Below are 22,429 nucleotides of genomic sequence, written 5' to 3'. Positions count from 1 at the left end.
GATGGTAGTATAGTAGTGGTAGTGATATAATAGTGATGGTGCGGTGGTGGTACTGTAGCAGTGATAGTGATATAACAGTGAATGTAAGGAGGAAATCTATCAGTGTGAGGTGATAATGCGGTGAAAGAGAAATGATGTTGGTGTAGCAGTGACATTGTTATGTGATAGTGAGCTGTTGGTGATATAACAGTGACAACAGCTGTCATATAGTGACACCAACAATTTGTTACTCAACATGGTCAATATATGACCCCAAGTGTGGGGCCTGAGGTGATGGTGATATATAGAGGTGATAGTGAAGCTATAGCGATACAGCAATGATAGCTTACAGTACTGAGAAGATATAGCATTGATGGTGATACAGCCGTCATTGTCAGGTATATGATACCAAAGTATAATACCAAAGTGTTAAATACCAAAAATAGTGAAGTTATGATGATATAGTGATGAAGGTGTGTCCTTAAATTACATTGGCATCAAAACACGCAGTCCATGGTGATGCAGGAGTGATAGTGATGGTGATGGTACAGTGAACTAGAGTGGCAGCACAACACCACAGTAGTGATGGTGATGGTACAGTGAACTAGAGTGGCAGCACACCACCACAGTAGTGATGGTGGTGGTACAGTGAACTAGAGTGGCAGCACAACACCACAGTAGTGATGGTGGTGGTACAGTGAACTAGAGTGGCAGCACAACACCACAGTAGTGATGGTACAGTGAACTAGAGTGGCAGCACAACACCACAGTAGTAATGATGGTGGTACAGTGAACTAGAGTGGCAGCACAACACCCCAGAAGTAATGGTGGTGGTACAGTGAAGTAGAGTGGCAGCACAACACCACAGTAGTGATGGTGATGGTACAGTGAACTAGAGTGGCAGCACACCACCACAGTAGTGATGGTGGTGGTACAGTGAACAAGAGTGGCAGCACAACACCACAGTAGTGATGGTGGTGGTACAGTGAACTAGAGTGGCAGCACAACACCACAGTAGTGATGGTGGTGGTACAGTGAACTAGAGTGGCAGCACAACACCACAGTAGTGATGGTGATGGTACAGTGAACTAGAGTGGCAGCACACCACCACAGTAGTGATGGTGGTGGTACAGTGAACTATAGTTGCAGCACAACACCACAGTAGTGATGGTGGTGGTACAGTGAACTAGAGTGGCAGCACAACACCACAGTAGTGATGGTGGTGGTACAGTGAACTAGAGTGGCAGCACAACACCACAGTAGTGATGGTACAGTGAACTAGAGTGGCAGCACAACACCACAGTAGTGATGGTGGTGGTACAGTGAACTATAGTGGCAGCACAACACCACAGTAGTGATGGTACAGTGAACTAGAGTGGCAGCACAACACCACAGTAGTGATGGTACAGTGAACTAGAGTGGCAGCACAACACCTCAGTAGTGATGGTGGTGGTACAGTGAACTAGAGTGGCAGCACAACACCACAGTAGTGATGGTGGTGGTACAGTGAACTAGAGTGGCAGCACAACACCACAGTAGTGATGGTACAGTGAACTAGAGTGGCAGCACAACACCACAGTAGTGATGGTGGTGGTACAGTGAACTAGAGTGGCAGCACAACACCACAGTAGTGATGGTGGTGGTACAGTGAACTAGAGTGGCAGCACAACACCACAGTAGTGATGATGGTGGTGGTACAGTGAACTAGAGTGGCAGCACAACACCACAGTAGTGACGGTGATGGTACAGTGAACTAGAGTGGCAGCACAACACCACAGTAGTGATGGTGATGGAACAGTGAACTAGAGTGGCAGAACAACACCACAGTAGTGATAGTGATGGTACAGTGAAATAGAGTGGCAGCATAACACCACAGTAGTGATGGTACAGTGAACTAGAGTGGCAGCATAACACCACAGTAGTGATGGTGATGGTACAGTGAACTAGTATGGCAGCACAACACCACAGTAGTGATGGTGATGGTACAGTGAACTAGAGTGTCAGCAAAACACCACAGTAGTGATGGTGATGGTACAGTGAACTAGAGTGGCAGCACAACACCACAGTAATAATGGTGGTGGTGTAACACTGTAAAGTGTTTGGTTTAGTTTATTTAATATATACATAGAAATACATGAGTCGGAGACAAGGATCTGAGAGGCGCCAGTTTGTCGGCCTGAAACTCACACCTCTAAGCGTTAATGACCCCAAGTGACCTGAGGTGAGATCATGCGAATTTCACCTTACTTCTACTAATCTCTTAATTGGAGCCTGGTAGCCTTCAAACATGCTGACGTTTAAGGAGTGGCTTGGTAGAGAGCCGGAGGCTATCTACTTGTGGGCGGAGTTAGCTACTAGGTTCCCCCAATATATACTCGGAGAGCTATCGATTCGGGGGCATTAAGCATTAAGAGAAGACAGACAGAACGGCAGTCAGCAGAGCAGAGAAGACGTCCCTAGCAGGGAGGCTGTCGGCCGGCAGGGCGAGACAGTCTCTGTCAAGCTACGGACCCCCCCCCCCCCTCTATCCAGCTATAGGCAGAGACACTTGGTGAGTTGAGCAGTAAGGTGACTTGGTCTTGTTTTACAAGTGTTGTGTGATGATCAGGGGCAGTCAGTTGTGGTGTTCTCAGATTCTTGGAGGATGACTCACTTTACATATATAAATCTTGAACATTGCTTAAATTTTTGATACTTAGTATGTGAAATATAATTGAATCTATTATTTAAATTGCCTTTAACTGTGTCCCCTATGTTTGGAGTTGATACATGGTGATAACATCTTTTGTGAATTTTGATACAGACAAGTTCCATTCCTTGTCTTGTATGTAATGGTCTAGAATGGATGGTGGCAGCATTTCGTCTTCTATCTACTCTTCCACTTCTACTATCTACTCTTCTACTTCTACTTATCTACTCCTCTCCCTCCACCCCTCTCTGAACTCTCACTTTCAACTAATGACCCTCCTCGCTCCACCCACCTCTCTGCCTCTCACCCCAAACCCTCACTAATTACTTCACTATTCATTTCTTTCCTTACGTTTTCTCTTATACGTTTGTGGCAAATGATTCTGTATTCTAGAGTTCTCTCTAGAGTTTCGGGTAGCTGATCCAGTTACTGCGCCTTGTAGTCTTAGCACCTAGGTAGTCAAATACCTAGGTTACAAGGTGTTGAACGAGAGAGGCTGCCTTAGGAGCTCTGGGAGTGCTCTAGAATAGTTAGCTAACTGGGGACGGGATAACGGACTAGAGAGAGCTGTTTCCCCCGGCCTCGTTAGTTAACTGGGGGTTGTTATGATCTCAGCCTACAGGAGAAACGAGTCTCCCTCCTTGAGAGTTATTCGTCAAGCCTGACCTGATTAGAAGGTCTAGCGAATATTGAAGTGATAACGCATATGTAAAATAGTTGCTTGGATATGTATAACAGTTTGAGATCATGGGCAATGAAGAAGAAAACAGATAAATGACTGGCGAGGAGATGTGGACAATTTGCTGGAGGCGTGAGGCTCGCTTCCGGAGGACCTTGACCTCACTTGAGTGCCAGACATCGCAGGGGGAAGCCACGCTCCATTTGAGCTCCCGCCAGAAGGGAACCCCTAGTGATATATCTCGAAGAGAAGAGAAGTGTGTAGACGTGCCAGCTGTGGAACCGAGCTGGGAACGTTGTGGTATCAAGTCCTGGTCGACGAGCAGAGTTTAATAAGCTACTCAGAGGCATTTTCGTGGGCTGTGTGGAGCGCCCTGACCAGACGCCGTCAGGGGAAAAGCGCCCTCGATCAGTTAATCTGTGGTAAGCACGATATACGCCAGTTCATAGTGATCACTTGTAGTTGGTCGTGTGCCCAGCGACGGTAGCAATGTTTATTTATAAGTTAGACATGTTTTAATAAGGCAGAAAGCCTGAAATAGGAGAGTGAAGAGGGAGGAGCACGGAGCGACGTCCGCCCCCTCTGAGCGCTGGCGGACGACTGAGGGAGCCTGGCTCTTGACGGAGGAAGACCCTCCCAGCGAGTGAGGACCGCCGCCAGGCGAGGTGGAGTATGGACCCGCCCAAAACGGGGGAGTCCACTCTCACTGTATGTAGAGAACAGATAGAGGTTTGAGGCAAGCATATTGTGTGGTTATTTTTGTTTATGTGTTAAAGGGGAACATTTTATTGGAGTGTCGATGGGTTGCAGGTTTGTTTTTTGGGGAAGAAGTTGCTGTGAACTTCGAAGCCAGCAGATGAAGTAGCTGATGAGACTCCAAGGTAGTGGAGCAGAGGACCTCGAGCTGTGAGGAGAAGCAGCAGTGAAGAGGAGTGTCACGTGCTTCTGTAGAGGTGGAGAAGCACCATAGTTGCTCGGGGAAACTTCATGGTGTAGCAGCCAAGAGAGCTGTGGAGGACCCTAGCAGAAGGGTGAAGCACCGTAGTTGCTCAAGGAAACTTCATGATAGCAGCCTGGAGGAGCTGCAGAGGATCCTGGTAGTGAAGCCCGGAAGAACCTAAGGATATTAGGGTAGTGAACTTCCAGAGGTGGAAGGGGAAGTTCTGGTGGATTACTTATAGGGAGTTGATAGTGTTTGGTTGTCATTAGCGTGCAAGACGCAGTGAGAGGTGAGTGACTGTTGACATTCTTATGTCAAGGAGTTTTTTATACTGAAGTATCAATGAACATTTATACTGGTATATGTTATTGCATTCAAATGCTGATTTTCTATATATGTGTTATCTTGCTGATGGTGCAACAGTGTATGTAGGCTTGATCAACTTGAGGAGGTTGATAGTATCAGGTGGTGAACCAGGAGATAGGATACCACTTGATAAGCTGATAATAGAGTTCTGATGGTGTTGGAGTGCAACCTGATTGTGATATTATAGAGTATAGGATTCATTATTATTATATGTGTGTATGTATCGTGTATGTGCTTTGTCCAGTAAATGTGTCACAATTTGCTGGTGTTTGCCCTTGTCCTAGTGAGGCTTCCCAGGAGGTAGTAAAGAAGGAGAGAGAGAGAGAAAGAACCAAGAACCACTGCCGTGGACAGGGTAGGAGGTAATACTAGTAAGTCATAGGGGATTGAGGAGATCATATCTCATAAGGAGAGAGTGGGGAGTCACAGCGGCTCGAGTGGGTGTGTGCACGTGACAACGAGGCTAAGTGTTGGAGCCGCATCCCCTAAACGTGTGACGTTGAGCCCCTCTCCAAGAGCCAGAAGCGCCAAGGGTGATCTCCTAGTATAAGCACTCTGCCGAGTTGTGGGTTGGGTTGTCCATAGAGAAGGATCAACGACGACAACACCAACCAACCCACAGTCTATAATAAATTGGGGGCCTGTCCGGGATAGTGAACTGACACACCCACACCCTGTCCAAGAGTGGATTTGTACACCCCTGCTGAGATAAACTGTGTGACCGCAGGTGTATACTCTCTCTCTTGGGAAGACTCACAGGACAAAGATGGATAAGGTGCAAGCGTTTGTGGAGTCAGGCAAGCCTGAGGACTTGGAAGGTTGCGCGAGGGATCAAGTGAAACAAATAGCAGAAAAATGTGGCCTTAGGTTGAAAGCATCTAAAGTAGCTGGGATGAAGGATGAGATCCTGAGGCAGTTAAGAGCCAAAAATGAAGCGGCAGAGCAAGGAGCCCAAAAAGGAGCTGAAAGTGGAAAGGAGGATGATGGGCAGGATGAAGTGAGATCCCAGGGATCGAGTAGGAGCAGCAAGAGTAGCCGCAGTAGCAGGAGTAGCCGAAATAGGAGCTTGGAGAGATTCCAGTTAGAGCTCCAGATGCAGCAACAACGAGAGGACAAGGAGAGACAGTTCCAGCTGGAAAAGATGAAATTAGAACTCCAGATGAAAAATGAAGCAGAGAAGGAAAAAGAAAAAACCAGACTGGAAATAGAAAAAGAGAAAGCAAGACTAGAGGTGGAGAAAGAAAAAGAGAAAACCAGAGTAAGGGAACTGGAGTTGGAACAGGAGAAAGAAAAAGCCCAAGTCGAAAAAGAAAAAGAGAGAACAAAACAAATGCAGATAGAAGCGAATAGAACCTTGGCTGAGCAAAGGATTGAACATGGGTTGCCAGAGAGCACCACCCAGGTATCACACCCACCAGATGTTAGGGTTAGGGAGAAGGACATTCCCTTGTTTGTTCCCGAAGAGGCAGAGAGCTTTTTCGAGCACTTTGAAAAAGTAGCCTGTATCAAGGAGTGGCCACAGGAGGAATGGGCCCAGCTGGTCCAGTTAAGGTTGACCGGTGCAGCCAGGGAGGCATACACCCAATTGTCACTGGAAGAGTGCCAGGATTATGCCACGGTAAAGAGCAGCATATTGCGCTCATTTCAGTTAACCCCAGAAGCTTATAGAAAGCGTTTCAGAGAGATGGTGAAAGTTGGAGCATGTACGTTTGCTGAGACAGCAAGGGATCTGGAAAGACGATTCCAGAAGTGGATTGAGGCTGCTGGAGTTGGATCTTACGCTGACCTGAAGCAACTGATGGTCATGGAGAAGTTCTTGGAGATGATGCATCCCAAAACAAAGTTCAAGATCCAAGAAGCAAGGATAAAGGAGGTGAAAGATGCCGCAGATAGGGCGGATATGATTACTGAAGCATACAAGAGCTTAAGAGAGAACAGAGTAAGAAGCGAGGCGAGACGCAGAAATAGCAGACCCAGTGGAGTCTGGGGAGGAAGAAGTTTTGGGGGGCAGACAAGCAGACCAGCTAGTTTTAAGCCCCAGGAAGGAAAGTTGCCGAGTCCGCCTGCTGGAGGTAAGCAGGAAAATAAAAATGTGCAGAGGAGACAAGAGTCCAATGAAGCTCCACAGAGTATGAGTAGTACATCTGGCCCGAGGAACTCCAATACGAGTGGGCAGAGTCAGAGCCACTCGGGGGCGTATAGGAGAGATTTCTCCCAAATGAGATGCTACAAGTGCAACAGATCAGGTCACATGATGCGAGATTGTCGGCAGGGCAAGAGAGTCGTGGCCCTGACGACATGTGATCCCCGGAAGAAGTACGTTGATGTACAACAAGACAAACCACAGAAGGTAGATTTGATGAACGAGCGGTATAGGCCGTTCATTAGTAAAGGTTGGGTCGGCATAGAAGGTCAACCCGAGGTGGAGGTTAGTATCCTCAGGGATACTGGAGCCAATCAGAGCTTGATTCTGAGAGGCCTAATAAGAAATGATCGACTGTTAGCTGGCAGTAGGAGGATAAAGGTTCATGGGTTGTTGTCTAAGAGTGACATGCCCGTGTGTGCTGTCCAGTTGAAGTCAGATTATTTGTCGGCGGAGGTGATGTTGGGAGTGTGCCCCAACATACCTGTTCCAGGAGTCCAAGTGATCCTGGGGAACGACTTGTGTGGGTCCAAGGTGCTGCCAGAGCTGATAGTAAAAGCTGTGCCGGAGGTGAACCAGAAGGACCGCGGTACAAGTGGAACGCCGGACAAGATAGATCTAGCCAGCATCCTTGAAAATGAGGCAGAGGACAGTCAAGTCATCGTATACCCGGCCTGTGTAGTGACAGAGTCGGACGTAGCCGCCGAGGAAGACATTGGAGATGATATGGCAGTGTCGACTCCACCAAGGGAGGAGGTCAACATGGACATGTCTGGGCTGTTCGACGAAGATCGAGCTCAGAAGAATGAGGATTCGAGGAGACAGGAAGTGAAAATGACCCTACCTGAAAAGTTCAGCGTGAACCGAGCGGACCTGATTAGGGCTCAGAAAGAGGAGTTTATAGATCTAATCAGGGAGGCAAAAGGGGGAAATTCATGTCCGGAGTCCCCCGTGTATTACTACTTGGACGATGATGTACTAATGAGGAAATGGCGACCGGACAAAGCCGGCGCAGATAAGGTATGGTTGGAGAAGCACCAAGTGTTAGTGCCGAAGGAGTTTAGGGCGGCTGTGTTAGAACTAGCCCACTCCGTAGATATGGCAGGGCACTTGGGGGTGAAGAAGACCTTAAATAAGGTGCAGGAGCACTTCTACTGGCCGAACGTGTGGAAGGAGGTAAAGAAATATTGTAGGACATGTTTGGCGTGCCAACGTGCAGGTAAGCCGGCTCCGGCTATACCAAAGGCACCCTTAAAGCCCATACCGGCATTTGGCGAGCCTTTTGAGAGAGTCTTGATAGACTGTGTAGGTCCGTTGCCGAGGACCAGAAAAGGCCACGAGTACTTACTGACCATAATGTGCACGGCCACCCGTTTCCCTGAAGCAATCCCCCTGAGAAGAGTGACGTCGAGAGCCGTTCTGGATAGACTACAGAACTACATTGCGTGGGTAGGAATGCCCAAGGTTATCCAGACGGACCAGGGGAGTGTCTTCCAGTCGAAGTTGTTTAGGGAAACTGTGAAAGGATGGAGAGTAGAGCAAGTGCGCTCGTCACCGTATCACCTTCAGTCACAGGGAGCATTGGAGCGTTTCCATGGAACGCTAAAGAGCTTGTTGAGGATATACTGCGCTGAGGAAGGGAGTAGTTGGGACGAGGCATTACCATCCGTGTTGTTCGCCATCAGGGATGCGGTAGTAGAATCACTCGGATTCACCCCATTTCAACTGGTGTACGGACACTCCGTGAGGAGCCCAGTGGGCGCGCTGAAGGAGCAGCTCACCGTTGATAGGCGTAAGGTGGACGTGGGAAAATATGTGAAGACTTTTAGAGAGCGACTCTCTAGGGCCAGAGATTTGGCCAAGGAAAATTTGAGGACATCCCAGGCAGAGATGGTAAGGTACCACGACAGGAAGGCGAAGGGCAGGAAATTTCAAGAAGGAGATCAGGTGTTAGTCCTGCTACCGGTAAAAGGAAGTATATACGAGTCGAGATTTTGTGGACCATATACCATCCAGAAGGCATTAGGGGATGTGAATTATGTAATCCACATGCCAGATCGTCCGAGGAAGTCACAGGTTTGCCACGTGAACATGATAAAGAGGTACTATGACAGAGATAAGCCTCTAGGCGATGAAGAACCGATGGAAACCCCATTGCAGGCGACGGTGCTGTGTGGAGGAGACGGAAAAGGGATAGAAGAGGAGAACTGTAAGTTAGAGAAGGCCGATGGCGCGAAGATATCAAATACAGAAAGCCTGGCCAAGATAGGTGAGCGTCTGGGTCATTTGGAGGATGACCAACGACAGGAGCTAGTGGAGATCCTAGGGAGGAATAAGTCGTTATTCACGGACGTGCCTAGAAGACACCACGGAACGGTACACGAAGTGAATGTAGGGAGTGCTGAGCCCATCAAGCAGCACCCTTACAGAGTTAACCCGGAGAAAGCAGCGGCAATGAGAGCAGAAGTGAGGTATCTGCTAGATAACGACTTGGCAGAGGTTAGCGACAGTGACTGGAGTTCGCCGTGCCTCCTCGTGAAGAAGAGTGACGGCACGTACCGGTTCTGTACCGATTATAGGAAAGTGAATGCACTCACGGTCGCTGACTCGTTTCCGATACCGCGCATTGACGATTGCATAGATCGGATTGGGAGTGCACGGTATGTCTCGAAGATAGACCTGTTGAAGGGATACTACCAGATTCCCCTGTCTGAGGAGGCCAAGAGGATCTCAGCGTTCGTGACACCCGACGGCTTGTACCAATATAAAGTGGTGCCGTTCGGAATGAAGAATAGTGGTAGTTGTTTTCAACGAGTAATGAATCAGGTATTACAAGGCGCGACTGGATGTGCAGTGTACATCGATGATATTGTGGTGTTCGCTGATTCCTGGAAGGATCACGTGGATCAACTTTTAGATTTGTTCGATCGGTTGGAGAAGGCCAACATGACGATCAACTTGGCAAAAAGCGAGTTCGGGAGAGCCCGCCTGGAGTACCTTGGATATATAGTAGGGCAAGGCGAGGTTGCTCCGGTAAGAACAAAGGTGGAGGCCATTGACAACTTCCCGGTGCCCAGGAGTAAGAAAGAATTGTTGAGATACCTCGGTATGATTGGGTATTACCGGAAGTTCTGTGAAAATTTCTCCACCGTAGCCGCTCCTATGACGAGTTTGCTATCAAAGAGCAAGAAGTGGGAGTGGAATGGAACAGCACAAGAAGCGTTTGAGAAGACCAAAAGACTGTTGACTGAGGCACCTGTACTAGTGTCGCCAGATTTTGAAGCGCCGTTTACGTTATTTGTAGATGCCAGTGATATAGGGGCCGGAGCTGTACTGACGCAGCAGAATGATGGAATTTACCGCCCCGTGTCCTTCTTCTCGAAGAAGTTCGTTAAGCACCAGAGGTCGTACAGTACAGTTGAGAAAGAGACTTTGGCCCTGGTGATGGCATTGAAACATTTTGAAGTGTATGTGAGTGGGGGGGACACCCAGTGACGGTGTATACAGACCATAATCCCCTAGTTTTCCTGAAGAAAATGAAGCATGCAAACCAGAGATTAACCAGATGGGTTTTATCGCTCCAAGAGTATGACCTAGTGATAACGCACATAAGAGGGCGAGACAATGTAGTGGCTGATGCGTTATCTCGAGCCTAGCCACTAGAATAACTCTCAAAAATAAGGGGAGGGGAGTGTTATGATCTCAGCCTACAGGAGAAACGAGTCTCCCTCCTTGAGAGTTATTCGTCAAGCCTGACCTGATTAGAAGGTCTAGCGAATATTGAAGTGATAACGCATATGTAAAATAGTTGCTTGGATATGTATAACAGTTTGAGATCATGAGCAATGAAGAAGAAAACAGATAAATGACTGGCGAGGAGATGTGGACAATTTGCTGGAGGCGTGAGGCTCGCTTCCGGAGGACCTTGACCTCACTTGAGTGCCAGACATCGCAGGGGGAAGCCACGCTCCATTTGAGCTCCCGCCAGAAGGGAACCCCTAGTGATATATCTCGAAGAGAAGAGAAGTGTGTAGACGTGCCAGCTGTGGAACCGAGCTGGGAACGTTGTGGTATCAAGTCCTGGTCGACGAGCAGAGTTTAATAAGCTACTCAGAGGCATTTTCGTGGGCTGTGTGGAGCGCCCTGACCAGACGCCGTCAGAGGAAAAGCGCCCTCGATCAGTTAATCTGTGGTAAGCACGATATACGCTAGTTCATAGTGATCACTTGTAGTTGGTCGTGTGCCCAGCGACGGTAGCAATGTTTATTTATAAGTTAGACATGTTTTAATAAGGCAGAAAGCCTGAAATAGGAGAGTGAAGAGGGAGGAGCACGGAGCGACGTCCGCCCCCTCTGAGCGCTGGCGGACGACTGAGGGAGCCTGGCTCTTGACGGAGGAAGACCCTCCCAGCGAGTGAGGACCGCCGCCAGGCGAGGTGGAGTATGGACCCGCCCAAAACGGGGGAGTCCACTCTCACTGTATGTAGAGAACAGATAGAGGTTTGAGGCAAGCATATTGTGTGGTTATTTTTGTTTATGTGTTAAAGGGGAACATTTTATTGGAGTGTCGATGGGTTGCAGGTTTGTTTTTTGGGGAAGAAGTTGCTGTGAACTTCGAAGCCAGCAGATGAAGTAGCTGATGAGACTCCAAGGTAGTGGAGCAGAGGACCTCGAGCTGTGAGGAGAAGCAGCAGTGAAGAGGAGTGTCACGTGCTTCTGTAGAGGTGGAGAAGCACCATAGTTGCTCGGGGAAACTTCATGGTGTAGCAGCCAAGAGAGCTGTGGAGGACCCTAGCAGAAGGGTGAAGCACCGTAGTTGCTCAAGGAAACTTCATGATAACAGCCTGGAGGAGCTGCAGAGGATCCTGGTAGTGAAGCCCGGAAGAACCTAAGGATATTAGGGTAGTGAACTTCCAGAGGTGGAAGGGGAAGTTCTGGTGGATTACTTATAGGGAGTTGATAGTGTTTGGTTGTCATTAGCGTGCAAGACGCAGTGAGAGGTGAGTGACTGTTGACATTCTTATGTCAAGGAGTTTTTTATACTGAAGTATCAATGAACATTTATACTGGTATATGTTATTGCATTCAAATGCTGATTTTCTATATATATGTTATCTTGCTGATGGTGCAACAGTGTATGTAGGCTTGATCAACTTGAGGAGGTTGATAGTATCAGGTGGTGAACCAGGAGATAGGATACCACTTGATAAGCTGATAATAGAGTTCTGATGGTGTTGGAGTGCAACCTGATTGTGATATTATAGAGTATAGGATTCATTATTATTATATGTGTGTATGTATCGTGTATGTGCTTTGTCCAGTAAATGTGTCACAATTTGCTGGTGTTTGCCCTTGTCCTAGTGAGGCTTCCCAGGAGGTAGTAAAGAAGGAGAGAGAGAGAGAAAGAACCAAGAACCACTGCCGTGGACAGGGTAGGAGGTAATACTAGTAAGTCATAGGGGATTGAGGAGATCATATCTCATAAGGAGAGAGTGGGGAGTCACAGCGGCTCGAGTGGGTGTGTGCACGTGACAACGAGGCTAAGTGTTGGAGCCGCATCCCCTAAACGTGTGACGTTGAGCCCCTCTCCAAGAGCCAGAAGCGCCAAGGGTGATCTCCTAGTATAAGCACTCTGCCGAGTTGTGGGTTGGGTTGTCCATAGAGAAGGATCAACGACGACAACACCAACCAACCCACAGTCTATAATAGGGTGGAATAATGGACAAGATAGAGCTATTTCCCCCACCCCCCGTTACAGTGGTACAGTGAACTAGAGTGGCAGCACAACACCACAGTAGTGATGGTACAGTGAACTAGAGTGGCAGCACAACACCACAGTAGTGATGGTGATGGTACAGTGAACCAGAGTGGCCTCACAACACCACAGTAGTGATGGTACAGTGAACCAGAGTGGCCGCACAACACCACAGTAGCGATGGTACAGTGAACTAGAGTGGCAGCACAACACCACAGTAGTGATGGTGGTGGTACAGTGAACTAGAGTGGCAGCACAACACCACAGTAGCGATGGTACAGTGAACTAGAGTGGCAGCACAACACCACAGTAGTGATGGTGGTGGTACAGTGAACTAGAGTGGCAGCACAACACCACAGTAGTGATGGTGATGGTACAGTGAACTAGAGTGACAGCACAACACCACAGTAGTGATGGTGATGGTACAGTGAACTAGAGTGGCAGCACAACAACACAGTAGTGATAGGGATGGTACAGTGAACTAGAGTGGCAGCACAACACCACAGTAGCGATGGTACAGTGAACTAGAGTGGCAGCACAACACCACAGTAGTGATGGTGGTGGTACAGTGAACTAGAGTGGCAGCACAACACCACAGTAGTGATGGTGATGGTACAGTGAACTAGAGTGACAGCACAACACCACAGTAGTGACAGTGATGGTACAGTGAACTAGAGTGGCAGCACAACAACACAGTAGTGATAGGGATGGTACAGTGAACTAGAGTGGCAGCACAACACCACAGTAGCGATGGTACAGTGAGCTAGAGTGAGAGCACAACACCACAGTAGTGATGGTGATGGTACAGTGAAACAGAGTGGTAGCACAACACCACAGTAGCGATGGTGATGGTACAGTGAACTAGAGTGGCAGCACAACACCACAGTAGTGATGGTGGTGGTACAGTGAACTAGAGTGGCAGCACAACACCACAGTAGTGATGGTGATGGTACAGTGAACTAGAGTGACAGCACAACACCACAGTAGCGATGGTGATGGTACAGTGAACTAGAGTGGCAGCACAACACCACAGTAGTGATGGTGGTGGTACAGTGAACTAGAGTGGCAGCACAACACCACAGTAGCGATGGTATAGTGAACCAGAGTGGCAGCACAACACCACAGTAGTGATGGTGGTGGTACAGTGAACAAGAGTGGCAGCACAACACCACAGTAGTGATGGTGATGGTACAGTGAACTAGAGTGGCAGCACAACACCACAGTAGTGATGGTGGTGGGACAGTGAACTAGAGTGGCAGCACAACACCACAGTCCACCACAGTCACCTCCGTAATGTCACTGTGGTTGACTGCTGCCCTCACCACATCCAGGCCGCTCACCACATCACCGAAGACACATGACCACTGGTCACCATCTTGGAGGTCCCTGGTGGTGATGACGAACTGGGCACTCCTGGGACTCCCCAGCCCCCAACTGGCCAACACAGCTCCTGCCCGGTTCGACTCCCGGTACTGCCCCTGGAGGTCAGGCAGCAGTGGGGCTCCTCCCTCACCATCATTACTCTCGTAGTCTCCGCCCACCACCCACTCCCCCGGCTCACCCTTGTCCCACATCTGCAACAGTTTAGTGTTGCGGTAGGTGTGGCCCCGCTGGCCCGTACACAACAACACAAACTGTCTGGCCAGCGGAGTGTCAGGGGTCAGCCGGATGGTGACCCGCCCTCTTGTTGACCCCGCCCACCCGAGGTCAAGGAACGCCAGGGTGCAGGAGGGCTTCAGCACGCCCACAACCTCACTCTCCTGCAGGAAATGAAATAAATCATGCTGATAACTGTATAACAAAATGTTATCATATTAGTTATGAAAACTCAGTAAGTCTGTAATGTCAGTAAGGCTAGTGGGTGTAATAATATAACCTGGAGGGTGTGGGCGTGGGCGGGCGTGGGCTGACGCCGGAGTGAGTGGAGGTACAGCTGTCCGTCTTGTAGAGTTATCCTGGCGGAGCGGCGGCCATCTTGGTCTTCCTGGACGGCCAACACCCAGCCAGCCTCCACCAGCCTCTTGACGGGCTCCCTCATCCTGCGGAGGTCCTCAACCTGTGGACAGTGTCAGCCCCATTATCACCTGTGGACAGTGTCAGCCCCAATATCACCTGTGGACAGTGTCAACCCCATTATCACCTGTGGTCAGTGTCAGCCCCATTATCACCTGTGGTCAGTGTCAGCCCCATTATCACCAGTGGTCAGAGTCAGCCCCATTATCACCTGTAACGGTGTCAGCCCCATTATCAGCTGTGGACAGTGCCAGCCCCATTGTCCACCTGTGGTCAGTGTCAGCCCCCCTCTAATGGCAGTGGGTTGGTGCTGGACCTGTAGCTCCAGCCCCCCTCTACTGGCAGGGGGGTTGGTGCTGGACCTGTAGCTCCAGCCCCCCTCTACTGACAGGAGGTTGGTGCTGGACCTGTAGCTCTACCCCCCTCTACTGGAAGGAGGTTGGTGCTGAACCTGTAGCTCCAGCCCCCCCTCTAATGGCAGGGGGGTTGGTGCTGAACCTGTAGCTCCAGCCCCCCTCTACTGGCAGGGGGTTGGTGCTGAACCTGTAGCTCCAGCCCCCCTCTACTGGCAGGGGGTTGGTGCTGGGCCTGTAGCTCCAGGCGCCCCCCCCCTCTACTGGCAGGGGGGTTGTTGCTGGACCTGTAGCTCCAGCCCCCTTTACTGGTAGGGCGTTGGTGCTGGACTTGTAGGTCCATCACTCCTTTACTGGCAGGGGGTTGGTGCTGGACCTGTAGCTTTAGCCCTCCTCTAATGGCAGGGGGTTGGTGCTGGACCTGTAGCTTTAGCCCCCTCTTCTGGCAGGGGGTTGGTGCTGGACCTGTAGCTCCAGCCCCCATCTAATGACATAGGTTTGGTACTGGACCTGTAGGTCCAGACCCCTCTACTGGCAGGGTGTTGGTGCTGGACCTGTTGCTCCACTCCCCCCCCCCCCTCTACTAGCAAGGGGTTGGTGGTGAACCTGTAGCTCCAGCCCTCCTCTAATGGCAAGGGGTTGGTGCTGGACCTGTAGCCCCAGCCCCCCTCTACTGGCAGTGGGATGGTGCTGAACCTGTAGCTCCAGCCCCACTCTACTGGCAGGGGGTTGGTGTTGGACCTGTAACTCCAGCCCCTCCCCTCTACTGGCAAGGGGTTGGTGCTGAACCTGTAGCTCCAGCCCAACTCTACTGGCAAGGGGTTGGTGCTGAACCAGTAGCTCCAGCCCCCCCTCTACTGGCTGGGTGTTGGTGCTGGACCTGTAGCTCCAGCCCCCCTCTACTGGCAGGGGGTTGGTGTTGGACCTGTAACTCCAGCCCCTCCCCTCTACTGGCAAGGGGTTGGTGCTGGACCTGTAGCTCCAGCCCAACTCTACTGGCAAGGGGTTGGTGCTGAACCAGTAGCTCCAGCCCCCCTCTACTGGCTGGGTGTTGGTGCTGGACCTGTAGCTCCAGCCCCTTTCTACTGGCAGGGGGTTGGTGCTGGACCTGTAGCTCCAGCCCCCCTCTACCGGCAGGGGGTTGGTGCTGGACCTGTAGCTCCAGCCCCTTTCTACTGACAGGGGGGGGGGGGAGGGTTGTGAGGAACCTGTAGCTCCAGCCCCCCTCTACTGGCAGGGGGGGTTGGTGCTGAACCTGTAGCCCCATCCTTCCTCTACTGGCAGGGGGTTGATGCTGGACCTGTAGCCCCAGCCCCTCTCCTCTATTGGCAGGGGGTTGGTGCTGGACCTGTAGCTCCAGCCCCCCTTTACTATCAGTGGGTTGGTGCTGGACCTGTAGCTCCAGCCCCCCTTTACTAGCAGTGGGTTGGTGCTGGACCTGTAGCTCGAAACCCACTATACAGGCAGGTGGTTGGTGCTGGACCTGTAGCTTCCAGGGAGCCGGTCGCCCGAGCGGACAGCACGCTGGACTTGTGATCCTGTGGGCCTGGGTTCGATCCCAGGCGCCGGCGAGAAACAATTGACAGAGTTTCTTTCACCCTATGCCCCTGTTACCTTGCAGTAAAATAGGTATCTGGGTGTTAGTGAGCTTTCACGGGCTGCTTCCTGGGAGTGGAGGCCTAGTCGAGGACCGGGCCGCGGGGACACTAAAGCCCCGAAATCATCTCAGGATAACCTCAAGATAACCCACTCCCCCTCTAATGGCAGGGGGTTGGTGCTGGACCTGTAGCTCCAGCCCCTCTCTAGTGGCAGGGGGTTGGTGCTGGACCTGTAGCTCTAGCCCCCCTCTACTGGCAGGGGGTTGGTGCTGGACCTGTAGCTCTAGCCCCCCTCTACTAGCAAGAGGTTGGTGCTGAACCTGTAGCTCCAGCCCCCCTCTACTAGCAAGAGGTTGGTGCTGAACCTGTAGCTCCAGCCCCCCTCCACTAGCAAGAGGTTGGTGCTGAACCTGTAGCTCCAGCCCCCCTCTACTGACAGGGGGTTGGTACTGAACCTGTAGCTCCAGCCCCCCTCTACTAGCAAGAGGTTGGTGCTGAACCTGTAGCTCCAGCCCTCCTCTACTGACAGGTGGTTGGTGCTGAACCTGTAGCTCCAGCCCCCCTCTACTAGCAAGAGGTTCGTGATGAACCTGTAGCTCGAAACCCACTCTACTGGCAGGGGGTTGGTGCTGGACCTGTAGCTCCACCCCCCCTCTACTGGCAAGGGGTTGGTGGTGAACCTGTAGCTCCAGCCCCCCTCTACTGGCAGGGGGTTGGTCCTGTAGCTCTAGCCCCCTCTACTGGCAGGGGGTTGGTGCTGTACCAGTAGCTCCAGCCCCCATCTACTGGCAAAGGGATGGTGCTGGACCTGTAACTCCAGCCCCCCTCCCTACTAGCAGGAGGATAGTGCTGGACCTGTAGCTCCAGCCCCCATCTACAGGCAAGGGGTTTGTGATGAACCTGTAGCTCAAGCCCCCGCCCCCCCCACCAACTACTGGCAAAGGGTTGGTGCTGGACCTGTAGCTCCAGTCTCCCTCTACTGGCAGGGGGTTGGTGCTGGACTTGTAGCTCCAGCCCCCTCTACTGGCAGGGGATTGGACTTGGACCTGTAGCTCCAGCCCCCCTGTACTGGCAGGAGGTTGGTGCTGGACCTGTAGCTCCAGCCCCATCTACTAGCAGGGGGTTGGTGTTGGACCTGTAACTCCAGCCCCCCTCCCTACTAGCAGGAGGATGGTGCTGTACCAGTAGCTCCAGCCCCCATCTACTGGCAAGGGGTTGGTGCTGGATCTGTAACTCCAGCCCCCCTCCCTACTAGCAGGAGGATAGTGCTGGACCTGTAGCTCCAGCCCCCATCTACAGGCAAGGGGTTTGTGATGAACCTGTAGCTCAAGCCCCCCCCCCCACCCACTACTGGCAAAGGGTTGGTGTTGGACCTGTAGCTCCAGCCCTCTCTACTGGCAGGGGGTTGGTGCTGGACCTGTAGCTCCAACCCCCCTCTACTGGCAAGGAGTTGGTGCTGGACCTGTAGCTCCATCCCTCCTCTAATGCCAAGGGGTTAGTGGTGGACCTGTAGCTCCAGCCCCCTCTACTGGAAGGGGGGTTGGTGCTAGACCTGTAGCTCCAGTCCCCACTCTACTGGCAGGGGGTTGGTGCTGGACCTGTAGCTACAGCTCTCTTCTATTGGCAGGGGGTTGGTGCAGGAACTGTAGCTCCAGCCCCCCCTCTACTGGCAGGTGGTTGGTGCTGGACCTGTAGCTTCAGCCCCCCTCTACTGGCAAGGAGTTGGTGCTGGACCTATAGCTCCAGCCCCCCCTCTACTGGCAGGGTGTTGGTGCTGGACCTGTAGCTCCAGCCCCCTCCACTGGCAGGGGGTTGGTGCTGGACCTGTAGCTCCAGCCTCCCTCAACTGGCAGGAGGTTGGTGCTGGACCTGTAGCTCCAGCCCTCTTCTACTGGCAGGGGATTAGTGCTGGACCTGTGGCTCCAGCCCCCCCTCTACTGGGATGGGGGTTGGTGCTAGACCTGTAGCTCCATCCACTCTCTAGTGGCAGGGAGTTGGTGCTGGACCTGTAGCTCCAGCTCCCCTCTACTGGCAGGGGGTTGGTGCTGGACCTGTAGCTCCAGCCTCCCCTCCACTGGCAGGGGGTTGGTGCTGGAATTGTAGCTCCAGCCCCCCCTCTACTGGCAAGGAGTTGGTGCTGGACCTGTAGCTCCAGCCCCCCCCCCCCCTTCTACTGGCAGGGCGTTGGTGTTGGACCTGTAGCTCTAGCCGCCTCCATTGGCAGGGGGTTGGTGCTGGACCTGTAGCTCTAGCCCCCTCCACTGGCAGGTGGGTTAGTGCTGGACCTGTAGCTCTAGCCCCCTCCACTGGCAGGGGGTTGATGCTGGACCTGTAGTTCCATCCCCTCAACTAGCAGGGGGTTGGTGCTGGACCTGTAGCTCCACCCCCCTCTACTGGCAAGGGGGTTGATGTTGGACCTGTAGCTCCAGCTTCCCTCCACTGGCAGAGGGTTGGTGTTGGACTTGTAGCTCCAGCTTCCCTCTACTCGCAGGAGTTGGTGCTGGACCTGTAGCTCCAGCCCCCAGTCTACTTGTAGGAGTTGGTGCTGGACCTGTAGCTCCAGCCCCCCCCCTCTACTGGCAGGGGGTTGGTGTTGGACCTGTAGCTCCAGCCCCATCTACTGGCAGGGGGTTGGTGTTGGACCTGTATGTCCAGTCTCCTACTGGCAGGGGGTTGGTGCTGGACCTGTAGCTCCAGTCCCCCCTCTACTGGCAGGGGGTTGGTGCTGGACCTGTAGCTCCAGCCCCCTTCTACTGGCAGGAGGTTGGTGCTGGACCTGTAGCTCTAGCCCTTTCCACTGGCAGGGGGTTGGTGCTGGACCTGTAGCTCTAGCCCCTTCCACTGGCTGGGGGTTGGTGCTGGACCTGTAGCTCTAGCCCCCTCCAGTGGAAGGGGATTTGTGCTGGACCTGTAGCTTCAGCCTCCCTCTACTGGCAGGGGTTTGGTGCTGTAGCTCCAGCCCCCTCTACTGGCACGGGGTTGGTGTTGGACCTGTAGCTCCAGCTTCCCTCCACTGGCAGAGGGTTGGTGTTGGACCTGTAGCTCCAGCCCCCCCTCTACTACCAGGGGGTTGATGCTGGACCCGTAGCTCCAGCCCCATCTACTGGCAGGGGTTTGGGGCTGTAGCTCCAGCCCCTTCTACTGGCAGGGGGTTGGAGTTGGACCTGTAGGTCCAGTCTCCTTCTACTGGCAGGGGGTTGGTGCTGGACCTGTAGCTCCAGCCTCCCCTCCACTGGTAGGGGGTTGGTGCTGGACCTGTAGCTCCAGCCCCCCTCTACTGGCAGGGGGTTGGTGCTGGACCTGTAGCTCCAGTCCCCCCTCTACTAGCAGGGGGGTGGTGCTGGACCTGTAGCTCCAGCCTCCCCTCCACTGGTAGGGGGTTGGTGCTGGATCTGTAGCTTCAGCCCCCCTCTACTGGCAGGAGGTTGGTGCTGGACCTGCAGCTCAAGCCCCCCCCCCCCTCTACTGGCAGGGGGTTGGTGCTGGACCTGTAGCTTCAGCCCCCCTCCAATGGCAGGGGATTTGTGCTGGACCTGTAGCTTCAGCCTCCACTCCACTGGCAGGGGGTTGATGCTGGACCTGTAGTTCCATCCCCGCTACAGGCAGTGGGTTGGTGTTGGACCTGTAGCTCCGTCTCCCTCAACTGGTAGGGGGTTGGTGCTGGACCTGTAGCTCCACCGCCCTCTCCACTGGCAAGGGTATGGTGCGGTAGCTCCAGCCCCCCCTCTACTGGCAAGGGGTTGGTGCTGGACCTGTAGGTCCAGCCCCCTCTACTGGCAGGGGGTTGGTGCTGGACTCGTAGGCCCAGCACCCCCTCTACTGGAAGGGGGTTGGTGCTGGACTCGTAGGTCCAGCACCCCCTCTACTGGAAGGGGGTTGGTGCTAGACCTGTAGCTCCAGTCCCCACTCGACTGGCAGGGGGTTGGTGATGGACTTGTAGCTACAGCCCACCCTCTACTGGCAGGGGATTGGTGCTGGACCTGTAACTCAAGCCCCCTTCTACTGGCAGGAGGTTGGTGCTGGACTTGTAGCTCCAGCCCCCCTCTACTAGCAGGGGGTTGGTACTGGACCTGTAGCTCCATCCACCCTCTACTGGCAGAGGATTGGTGCTGGACCTGTAGCTTCAGCCCCCCTCTACTAGCAGGGGGTTGGTGCTGGACCTGTAGCTCCAGCCCCCCTCTACTGGTAGGGGGTTGGTGCTGGACCTGTAGCTCCATCCACTCTCTAGTGGCAGGGAGTTGGTGGTGGACCTGTAGCTCAAGCTCCCCTCTACTGGCAGGAAGTTGGTGCTGGACGTGTAGCTCCAGACCCCCCCCCCCCAACTCGCAGGGGGTTGGTGCTGGACCTGTAGCTCCAGCCCCCCCTCTACTGGCAAGGGGTTGGTGCTGGACCTGTAGCTCCAGCCCCCCCCCCCCTTCTACTGGCAGGGCGTTGGTGCAGGACCTGTAGCTCAAGCCCCCTCTACGGGCAAGGGGTTGGTCCTGGACCTGTAACTCCAGCCCCCCTCTACTGGCAGGGGGTTGATGCTGGACCTGTAGCTCTAGCCCCCCCCTCTACTGGCAGGGGGTTGGTGCTGGACCTGTAGCTGCAGCCCCCTCTACGGGCAGGGTGGGGTTGGTCCTGAACCTGTAGCTCCAGCCCCCCCTCTACTGGCAGGGGGTTGGTGTTGGACCTGTAACTCCAGCCCCTCCCCTCTACTGGCAGTGGGATGGTGCTGAACCTGTAGCTAAAGCCCCACTCTACTGGCAGGGGGTTGGTGTTGGACCTGTAACTCCAGCCCCTCCCCTCTACTGGCAAGGGGTTGGTGCTGAACCTGTAGCTCCAGCCCAACTCTACTGGCAAGGGGTTGGTGCTGAACCAGTAGCTCCAGCCCCCCCTCTACTGGCTGGGTGTTGGTGCTGGACCTGTAGCTCCAGCCCCCCTCTACTGGCAGGGGGTTGGTGTTGGACCTGTAACTCCAGCCCCTCCCCTCTACTGGCAAGGGGTTGGTGCTGGACCTGTAGCTCCAGCCCAACTCTACTGGCAAGGGGTTGGTGCTGAACCAGTAGCTCCAGCCCCCCTCTACTGGCTGGATGTTGGTGCTGGACCTGTAGCTCCAGCCCCTTTCTACTGGCAGGGGGTTGGTGCTGGACCTGTAGCTCCAGCCCCCCTCTACCGGCAGGGGGTTGGTGCTGGACCTGTAGCTCCAGCCCCTTTCTACTGACAGGGGGGGGGGGAGGGTTGTGAGGAACCTGTAGCTCCAGCCCCCCTCTACTGGCAGGGGGGGTTGGTGCTGAACCTGTAGCCCCATCCCTCCTCTACTGGCAGGGGGTTGATGCTGGACCTGTAGCCCCAGCCCCTCTCCTCTATTGGCAGGGGGTTGGTGCTGGACCTGTAGCTCCAGCCCCCCTTTACTAGCAGTGGGTTGGTGCTGGACCTGTAGCTCCAGCCCCCCTTTACTAGCAGTGGGTTGGTGCTGGACCTGTAGCTCGAAACCCACTCTACAGGCAGGGGGTTGGTGCTGGACCTGTAGCTTCCAGGGAGCCGGTCGCCCGAGCGGACAGCACGCTGGACTTGTGATCCTGTGGGCCTGGGTTCGATCCCAGGCGCCGGCGAGAAACAATTGACAGAGTTTCTTTCACCCTATGCCCCTGTTACCTTGCAGTAAAATAGGTATCTGGGTGTTAGTCAGCTTTCACGGGCTGCTTCCTGGGAGTGGAGGCCTAGTCGAGGACCGGGCCGCGGGGACACTAAAGCCCCGAAATCATCTCAAGATAACCTCAAGATAACCCACTCCCCCTCTAATGGCAGGGGGTTGGTGCTGGACCTGTAGCTCCAGCCCCTCTCTAGTGGCAGGGGGTTGGTGCTGGACCTGTAGCTCTAGCCCCCCTCTACTGGCAGGGGGTTGGTGCTGGACCTGTAGCTCTAGCCCCCCT

The 22,429-nt window shown here is 53.2% G+C and overlaps 1 protein-coding gene across 1 annotated transcript; it reads right to left on the bottom strand.

Moving 5' to 3' along the window:
* Nucleotides 1–12,487: 12,487 nt before the first annotated feature.
* On the bottom strand, nucleotides 12,488–14,597 carry LOC138355933 (peptidyl-prolyl cis-trans isomerase-like). Its single transcript, XM_069311477.1, has 2 exons — nucleotides 14,427–14,597; nucleotides 12,488–14,310 (listed from the first exon to the last, which is right to left on the bottom strand). Exons 1-2 carry the CDS (start codon nucleotides 14,586–14,588, stop codon nucleotides 13,798–13,800), a joined length of 675 nt encoding a protein of 224 aa, XP_069167578.1. The 5' UTR covers nucleotides 14,589–14,597; the 3' UTR covers nucleotides 12,488–13,797.
* Nucleotides 14,598–22,429: the final 7,832 nt, after the last annotated feature.

The sequence above is a fragment of the Procambarus clarkii genome, chromosome 69 (genome assembly GCF_040958095.1).
Source record: "Procambarus clarkii isolate CNS0578487 chromosome 69, FALCON_Pclarkii_2.0, whole genome shotgun sequence".
NCBI lineage: Eukaryota > Metazoa > Arthropoda > Malacostraca > Decapoda > Cambaridae > Procambarus > Procambarus clarkii.
The sequence above is the reverse complement of the archived record's forward strand: the minus strand, read 5'-3'. Positions and strand labels throughout refer to the sequence as shown.

Bases quoted from the DNA above. Each gene is read 5' to 3' on its own strand.
- LOC138355933 (XM_069311477.1), bottom strand. From the start codon at position 14,588: ATGAGGGAGCCCGTCAAGAGGCTGGTGGAGGCTGGCTGGGTGTTGGCC. The intron at 14,311-14,426 runs GTTATATTATTA...CATTTCCTGCAG, and splicing joins CCCACGCCCACACCCTCCAG to GAGAGTGAGGTTGTGGGCGT.